We start from the raw sequence: 9,614 nt of genomic DNA, 5'->3' as shown, positions 1-9,614 counted from the left end.
TATGGTGATGGAGGTGGGTTTGCACAGATGCTTGGGCAAATGGTGCCAATGATGATTGAATTGAATTGAATTTTGGTTTATTGTCATTTAAAGACCACAACTGCAAAGCAGTTAAAAAATGAGACAATGTTCCTCCAGGATGATATCACAAAAGCTCACGACAAAACAGACTACACCAGAAAATCCACATAACGTTTGGCCATCCCCAATCCAGAGTCCAGAGAGGCTGCTGCATATTAATATCGTGCTACCATCTTAGCGCGTTCCCTGGAAAGGAGCTCCACATCCACCAGACAAACAAGGCTACCCAGACACACCAAGTCAGGAGACCAACTCTACCACCCAACAAACCAAAAACTAAAGCTACAAGACCTACATAAAACCACATAGTTACATCAGTGCAAACAATACCATAATTGATAAAAAAAAACAGACCATGGGCACAGTAAAAATAGTCTAGAAATGTTAAAAGACTATAAGTTCAAAAGAAACCACCACAGTTTCCACAAGTCCTCAGGGTCCCAATAGACTCATCATCCCATGCAGGCGGCAGAAGGGAGTACCCCCGCTATTAACTTCCACGGTGCTGCCAGACTCAGCCTTGCAGATGCAGCACACGGTGAAAGCGCCCCGACTGCAGCGGACTCTGAGCCCATTGAAACTCCAAGCCTCCAACCTTCCCCTCCGGCGCAGCCTCTCTGAGCACCATCCTCTGCCGAGCGCACTATGACACCCCGCCACCGGCCACCGGCAACGCGACCCCGAGGACTGGGGGCCTGTTCTTCCCAGCAGAGACTAGGACCTAACAACAGCAGCAGCAACGAAGAAGGCCTTCCTGGAGACTTCCAGATGTTCCTCTGTGCTCCCACGTCCATTTTTCATCAGATTAGGATTGTGTACGGCACCCCGCTTGACGAATAACAGATATCATCTCTGGAGAGGCCGCTGCAAACTGTGTCGTGCCGCCATCTTGAAGATGGTTTGAAAGCTGTATGATCTGACAGTGATCAGAGAACCTTTAGTGGAGGTTGGCTGGTGGTTTATTGATGGCCTATTGCTGTGGAAGAAACGTCCTCTTCCTGACTGACTGATGCACCATCAATAACTCACACTGAGACGTAGGCGAGATATCGGCTTTTATTGACTGGAAGAAGGAACCAGGAGTGAGTGTCTATCATACAAGGTCCTGGAGACTGAGGCCGATCTTCAGGCCGCAGGTCTCCTTTATACAGGGGCCTGTGGGAGGAGCCACAGGAGCAGTCAGCAGGGGCGTGTCCCGACAGGCACATAGTTCACCACATTCACCCCCTCTTCGTTTGAAAAAGTCCTCATGTAGCGAAGGTTCTTACAAGTCAAGCCGATCAGGCGGTCGAATCTGTCGCTGCGATCTACGTAGCACCGGCTGTGACCGCATAGGTGCCGGCAACATTGGCGATTGCACAGGGGACGGGGGTTGCGCGTGTTCTTGCCCACTAGGCGCCGGTGATCCCTCATGCATGTGCGAGGCGCCTGGTATAAATGCGTACGAAACGCCCGGTATACAAGTGTCGTGAGGAGTCTGTGTAGGGCCTGGTGAGTACGGTGTCACCTCTGGTGCAGGGTTCACAGTTACCGGAGAGCCTTCAGGGTAGAGGTCTGCTGCACCTGCGGGTGCCAGGTCGCGGATGGAGACCGTGTCCTCCCGCCCATCAGGTAAGACCACGTAAGCATACTGGGGGTTCGCATGGAGAAGGTGAACCCTCTCCACCAGCGGGGAGTATTTATTGCTCCTCACATGTTTCCGGAGCAGCACTGGCCCCGGGGACGTCAGCCAAACTGGTAGGGTGGTCCCAGTGACAGACTTCCTGGGAAAAGAGAATAGGCGTTCGTGAGGGGTGGCATTGGTGGACGTACATAACAGAGAGCGGATAGAGTGCAGTGCCTCAGGGAGGACCTCCTGCCATCGAGAGACCGGCAACCCTTTGGACTTAAGGGCTAAAAGTGTGGCCTTCCACACTGTGGCATTCTCCCGCTCTACCTGGCCATTACCCCGGGGATTATAACTCGTGGTCCGACTGGTAGCAATGCCCCTAGCTAGCAAGTACTGGCGCAGCTCCTCACTCATAAAGGAGGACCCTCTATCACTGTGGATATAGCAGGGATACCCGAACAGAGTGAAGAGCTGGCGCAGGGCTTTTATGACGGACGTGGCAGTGGTGTCGGGGCAGGGGATGGCAAAGGGGAACCTTGAGAACTCGTCAATAACACTGAGAAAATAGACATTGCGGTCAGTGGAGGGAAGGGGGCCCTTAAAGTCAACACTCAGGCGTTCAAAAGGGCGGGTGGCCTTGACAAGTTGTGCCGTGTCAGGACAGTAGAAGTGCGGTTTGCACTCGGCACAAATTTGGCAGTCCCTGGTCATCGTCCTGATGTCCTCCAGGGAGTACGGCAGGTTCCGAGCTTTCACAAAATGGTAAAATCGGGTGACCCCCGGATGGCAAAGTTGTGCATGAAGGGCGTACAGCTGGTCGAGCTGTGTGCTAGCACATGTTCCCCGGGATAGGGCATCAGGGGGCTCATTGAGTCTGCCAGGCCGGTACAGGATATCATAGGTGTAGGTGGAGAGTTCTATCCTCCACCGCAAAATCTTATCATTTTTGATCTTGCCCCGCTGTTGGTTGCTGAACAGGAACGCAACCGAGCGCTGGTCGGTCAGCACAGTGAATCTTTTGCCAGCAAGATAGTGCCTCCAGTGCCTAACAGCCTCCACTATGGCCTGGGCTTCTTTCTCCACCGCGGAGTGCCGAATTTCAGAGCCTTGGAGGGTGCGAGAAAAGAATGCTACTGGTCTGCCTTCCTGATTAAGGGTAGCAGCCAGAGCGAAATCGGAGGCATCACACTCCACTTGGAAGGGAGCGGTCTCGTCCACTGCATGCATCGTAGCTTTGGCAATGTCCGCTTTAATGCAGTTGAAGGCCGCGCAGGCCTCAGCAGAGAGGGGAAACGAGGTAGACTTGACCAGGGGGCGAGCCTTGTCTGCGTAATGGGGGACCCATTGGGCGTAATAGGAAAAAAACCCCAGGCACCGTCTGAGGGCCTTGAGAGTGGTGGGAAGAGGGAGCTCTAACAGGGGGCGCATACGTTCGGGATCAGGCCCAATAACCCCGTTTTCCACGACATACCCAAGTATAGCAAGGTGGGTGGTACCAAAAACACACTTGTCCCTGTTATAAGTAAGGTTCAGAGCTGCGGCCACTTGGAGAAACCGTTGGAGGTTGGCGTCGTGATCTGGCCTGTCATGACCACAGATGGTGATGTTATCCAGATAGGGAAATGTGGCCTGCAGTTGGTACTGGTCCACCATCCGGTCCATTTCCCTCTGGAAGACAGAGACACCATTCGTGACACCGAAAGGGACGCGCAGGAAGTGATAGAGCCGGCCGCCCGCCTCGAAGGCGGTGTAGGGGCGGTCCTCTGGGCAGATGGGGAGCTGGTGATAAGCGGATTTCAGATCTATTGTCGAGTACACCTTATACTGAGCAATCTGGTTGACCATATCCGCGATGCGGGGTAGGGGGTATGCGTCAAGCTGCGTAAACCTATTGATGGTTTGACTATAGTCCACCACCATTCTATTTTTCTGCCCAGTCCGAACAACAACCACCTGGGCCCTCCAAGGGCTTGTGCTCGGCTCAATGATCCCCTCCCTGAGCAGCCGCTGCACCTCCGACTGAATGAAGGCCCGGTCCCCCGCGCTGTACCTCCTGCTTTTGGTTGCCACAGGTTTACAGTCGGGGGTCAGGTTGGCGAACAGCGGTGGGGGAGGGATCTTGAGAGTGGAGAGGCTGCAAGTGTCGGTAGCGCAGCTGTTGGCCTGGTTCTGGATGGGATGTGTGTGTGTGTGGTCAGTAGCGGGGTATGTGAAGAAGTCCCACAAAACTGAGGATTCTTGACAGTGAGTGGTGGGAGGGGCCCGTCGTATACCATAGTCACACTTTCGAGATGGCTCTGGAAGTCCAGCCCCAATAGCACAGGTGCACACAGATTAGGCATGACCAGCAGTTCAAAGTCCCGATATTCTGTGCCTTGCACCACCAAAGTCGCTACACAACCCGCCCGGATGTCTGCGGACTGCGACCCAGAGGCCAAATGGAACCTCCGACTGACCGGCCGCGTTGCAAGTCCGCAGCGTCGCACTGTGTCCGGGTGAATAAAACTCCCAGTGCTGCCCGTGTCAAACAGGCATCCAGTCCAATGCCCCTCCACCTGGATGTCCATCATGGATCTTGCAAGCTGGTGTGGGGCGCTTTGGTCGAGAGTCACAGTGGCCAGAGTTGGATCGCCGTCGGGGTACCCGGTCAGCATCGGAGGGTCGGGGGCGGGGCATGCTGACGCCGACAAAGATGGCCGCTCACATCCGGGGTACCCGGTCAGCATCCGAGGATCGGGGGCGGGGCGTGCTGACGTCGACAAAGATGGCCGCCCACATCCCGGCATGCAAGATGGCGGCCCCCACGTTTCACCCGCAGCGCTGCACTCCGCTCGAGGTTGAGACTTACAGACCTTGGCGAAGTGGCCCCGCTTTCCGCAGCTGGAGCAGGTCGCTTCTCGCGCTGGACAGCGTTGTCGAGGATGTTTCTTTTGGCCACAGAAATAACAAAGCACGAGTTTCTTACGGGCCACAGCCGTGGTCTGGGTCGGGGAGCTCGTGGAATGGCGACTGGCGGCGGCGTTGGCGAATTCGCTCCCGGGAGCCGGCGGTGGCGGGGTCTGAGGCGTCCACGAAACCGGCGGGGAATCGCGCGACTGGACAGCGTCGGCGTTATGCCGCGCAGCTTCTAGAGCGTTGGCCTTCTCTATCGCCGAGCTTAAGGTAAGATCCGAGTTCTCCAGCAGCCACTGGCGCATGTACACTGACCTCAGTCCCGTCACAAAGGCGTCTCGCACCAGCAGCTCCGCATGCTGTTCTGCCGTGAGCGCCTTGCAGTCGCAAGGTCGGACGAGTGTCTGTAGTGCTCGGAGAAACTCAGCGCACGATTCGCCAGGCCGCTGTTGCCGGGTAGCTAAGCGATGTCTTGCGTAGACGGTGTTCACCGGCCGCAGGTACTGTCGTTTGAGGGCGTCCAGTGCCCCTTCGTAGGTCGGCAGGTCCCGGATAAAGGAGTAAACTTTGGAGGAGACCCTCGAGAGTAGGATTCTGTGCATAACGGCGGGTTCAGTCGCACGAAGCTCCGCCAAGTACGATTGGAAGCATGCAAGCCAGTGTTCAAAAGCGAGAGCCGCGTCAGGGTCTTGAGGGTCCAAATCCAACCGGTCCGGACGCAAAACGGGTTCCATGTTTTAAAACTTCCAGTCAATAAAATTGATGCACCATCAATAACTCACACTGAGACGTAGGCGAGATATCGGCTTTTATTGACTGGAAGAAGGAACCAGGAGTGAGTGTCTATCATACAAGGTCCTGGAGACTGAGGCCGATCTTCAGGCCGCAGGTCTCCTTTATACAGGGGCCTGTGGGAGGAGCCACAGGAGCAGTCAGCAGGGGCGTGTCCCGACAGGCACATAGTTCACCACACTGACAGGGCAGTGGTGCATGAAACTCTGTGCTCCACCACCACCTTTCCAAGGACTGAAAAATCTGGTGACCTACAACTGAAAATTTAAGACAGTGTGCCTCACCTCTAGCCCGGATAATTAAATAACAAACTCGCTACAGTCTCACTGGTCAATTGCCCTTTCCTCTGTCTCTGAAATGGATGTGTTTTTTCTGTTTTTATCCTCTATGCCAATCTAAACCTTTCTTTTTTGTTAGTTAAGATTTCTAATTGCCTCTTGTCTGTAAATTCATTTTAAGGAACTGATAGGAATCAAACATTCACTGCCATCTCACCTTTGATATTTAAGTTTGATTTGAACCCAAAGGGAATAGAGATATTTTTCTCAGTGGTCAAAGTTTCTGAAAACAGTGAGTTTCAGCATTCATCCTGCCAGTTAAGATTTATTTCATGAAACTGCCCTCTGATTTGGAATTAGTGCACATTTTAAAGGTGCAAATTGGGAAACTTATCTGGGCTGTTCCAGACATGATTTAACTGGGTGAGACTATTATTTTGCCTGGTGTCAGTCACAAATGAAGTTCTGCAGTTGCAAATATTGTGGCGCACCATCTGCCACAAGCATGATTTCCCAGTCGCCGGACATTTTAGTTCCAAATCCCATTCCCGTTCCGATGTGTCAAGTCCATAGCATCCCCTTGTGTCAAGATGAGGCCATGCACAGGCTGAAGGAGCACCACTTTATATTCCATCTGAGTGGTCTCCAAGCTGATGGCACAAATATCAACTTCTCTTTCCACTAAGCAAATTCTACCCCCACCTTCCTCGATTCCTCACTCTAAGGTGTACCTCTTCTTAACTGCCTATTACTTCCCCCTGAGAAAAACCCCTCCCCCTTCATTTTCTCCTATGGTCCATTCTCCACTCCTATCAGATTCCTTCCTTTTAGGCCCTTAGCCTTTCCCTAACCTGGCTTCACCTATCACCTTCCGGCTAGCCTCCTTCCCCTCCCCTAACTTTTTTATTCTAGCATCCTCCCCCTTCCTTCTCAGTCCTGAAGAAGGTTCTCAGCCCAAAGGGTTGACTGATAATTCATTTCCACTGATGCTGCCTGCCCTGCTGAGTTCTTCCAGCATTTTGCTTCAGATTTCCAGCACCTGCAGACTTGCTCGTGTTTAAACGTTAATGGATGCGATCTGCAAATTTGGGTCGGTAGTCACAGAAACAAGAATCAACAAGCAGCTAATTTGTAGGAATTAAACAGCCCCTAACTGATGTTTATCTCACGGTAGCTGCTGACTTATTGAACAGAGAACAAACAGTACAGCACAGGAACAGAGCCTTCAGCTCCCAGTGTTGTGCTGAAACAGCTAAAATGCAAGTCAAACCACCCAAACACTAATCCCACTGTCCATATCCCTCCATCTTCCTTACATCCATGTGCCTATGCAAATGTCTCTTAAAAACCTCTAATGAAATTGCCTCTACCACTGTACCAGGCAGTGCATTCCAGGCATCTACCACTCTTGAGTAAAACAAAATTACCTCTCACATCCCCCTTGAACCTACTCCCTCTCACCTTTCCTACACAACCCCTGGTATTGGACATTTCAACCCTGGGAAAACAGATATTCTCTGTCCACACTGTCTACACCTCCCATAATCTTGTAAACACTGATCAGATCTCCTCTCAGCCTCTGACACTCCAGAGAAAACAGCCCAAGTTTATCTAGCCTTCCGTGATAGCACATTCCCTCTAAACTGGGCAGCATCGTGGTAAACCTCTTCTGCTACCTCTCCAAAGCCTCACATCCTTTATTTAATGGGGCACCAGAACTGTACACAATACTCCAGATGTGGCCGAATCAGAGTTCGATAGTTGCAGTATAACTTCCTGACTTTGGAACTCAGTGCCTTGACTAATAAAGGCAAGCATTCCATAAGCCTTCTTAACCACCTTATCAACCTGTGTAGCCACTTGCAAGGAGCTATGAACTTGGATCCCTCTGCTCAGCAACACTCTTCAGGACTTTGCCCTTAAAAGTTGTGCTATATCATTGCATTTGTCCTACCGAGGTGCACCATCTCTCATTTATCTGGGTTAAACTCCATCTGCCAGTTCAGAGCCCATATTTGTAAATAATCTATATCGTGCTGTATTCTTTGCCAGACTATCCACAACTCCATCAATCTTGGTATCATCTGTAAACTTACAAACCCACCCTTCTACATTTTCATCCAGGTCATTTATATACATCACAAACAGCAGAGCTCCCAGCACAGATCCCTGTAGAACTCCACAAATTACAAACCTCTAGCTCAAATAAGCCCTTTGACCACTACTCTCTGTCTTCTATGCACAAACCAGTCCTGAATCCGAACAGCCAATTCGCCGCAGATCCTATACATCTTAATCTTTTGGATTAGTCTCCCATGAGGGACTTTGTCAACCGCTTTACTAAAATCCATGTAGACAACATTCACTGCTCTACTCCCATAAATCTCTCTCATCAAAAAGCTCAATCAAGCTGGTAAGGCATGACCTGCCGTGTACCAAGCCATGCTGGCTCTCCCTAATTAGGTCATGGGTTTCCAAATACTCATAAATCCTATCCCTAAGAATTTTCTCCAGCAACTTCACTGCAACTGATGTGAGACTCACCAGTCTATTGTTCCCAGCATTTTCCTTTGTTCACCTCTGAAGTAGAGGTACAACTTTAATCATTCACTGGTCCTCCAGGACCTTGCCTGTGGCTGGAAAGGACACAGATATTGGTCAAAGGCCCAGGAATCTTGTCTCTTGCCTCTTTTGTTAACCTGGGGTAAATCCCATCATCAGGTGCTGGGTCTTAGCCACCTTAATACTCATTAGGAGGCCCAACATTTCCACTTTCTTGACTTCTAAATGCCCTAATATACATTGCACACTGATTTCCTGACTAAATTCTTGATGTCCAAGGTTTCAATTTTCCATCCCTGTCCTTCCTCCTAACAGGGACATACTTTTCCTGTGCTCTGTGCAATTAATCTTTAAACACCCTCCACATGTCTAATGTGGAGTTGCAAGAGAAAAGGTATTCCCAATTAATGCTTCTTAGTTCCTAACTAATGTCCTCATAATTTGCTCTACTCCAATTTAAAACTCTCCCACAAGGACCGTACCTGTCCTTGTCTATAACTATCCTGAGTGTTAAGAAGTTGTCACTATTCCTTAACTGGTCACCCACTGAAAGGCCCGTCACCTGGCCAGGCTCATTACTCAACACCATCTCAACAGACCCTCCTCTCGTTGGACTGTCCACATATTGATTTTAAGAAATCTTCTTGTATGCACTTAACAAATTCAGCCCCATCTAAACCCCTTGCACTAAGATCTCAGTTTATAATTGGGAAGTTGAAATACCCCACGACAACAACCATAATATTGTTACACTTTTCCTTAATCTGATTACATATCTGTTCCTCAATGTCCCTGTTGCTATTAGGGTGTCTGTAGTACGATCCCATCAGTGTGGTTTCACCCTTCCTATTCCTTGTACATTAATCACCCATTCCTGCCCCTCTCAATCAAGTTTCAGTTATAGCCACTGCATTGTAGTTTCATGTACTGATCAATGCTCTAAGTTCATTACCCTTACCCATAATATTCCTAGCTTCAAAATATGTACACTTTAAACTATTCAATTCATCATACCTGTTATTTCAATTTTGCATTTTAATATTTCACCTTCTGATCCAATCCTTCCCTTCCCGACACGGTGATCTGGTTTCCAGTTCTCTGCAAAACTAGTTCAAACTCTCCCGTGTAGCGTCAGAAAACCTCCTGGCCAGGATCTTGGTTTCCTTCCAGTTCAGGTGCAACCTATTCCTCCTGTACTGATCACGCCTTCCCAGGAAAGGTTCCAATGATCCAGCAACTGGAAACCCTACCCCCTGCACCATCTCCACAGCCATTCAGTCATCCATGTTGTCAGCCTATTCCCACCTGCACTAGCCGATGTAATTGAGTGTAATCTGGTGGTCCTTCTCATTAGCCTCTTTCCTGACTTATTATACTCACTGCGTAGGACCTCTTCCCCT

At 50.3% G+C, this 9,614-nt stretch overlaps 1 protein-coding gene across 1 annotated transcript; it reads right to left on the bottom strand.

The window, feature by feature from the left end:
• Positions 1-1,128: 1,128 nt before the first annotated feature.
• LOC132395170 (uncharacterized) lies at positions 1,129-5,552 on the bottom strand. Its single transcript, XM_059971467.1, has 2 exons — positions 4,687-5,552; positions 1,129-3,835 (listed from the first exon to the last, which is right to left on the bottom strand). The coding sequence occupies exons 1-2, from the start codon at positions 5,314-5,316 to the stop codon at positions 1,346-1,348; spliced, it is 3,120 nt and encodes a 1,039-aa protein (XP_059827450.1). The 5' UTR covers positions 5,317-5,552; the 3' UTR covers positions 1,129-1,345.
• Positions 5,553-9,614: the final 4,062 nt, after the last annotated feature.

This window comes from Hypanus sabinus, chromosome 6 (genome assembly GCF_030144855.1).
Source record: "Hypanus sabinus isolate sHypSab1 chromosome 6, sHypSab1.hap1, whole genome shotgun sequence".
In the NCBI taxonomy this organism is placed as follows: Eukaryota; Metazoa; Chordata; class Chondrichthyes; order Myliobatiformes; family Dasyatidae; genus Hypanus; species Hypanus sabinus.
Note: the sequence above shows the minus strand (reverse complement) of the source record. Positions and strands in the feature narration are given on the sequence as shown.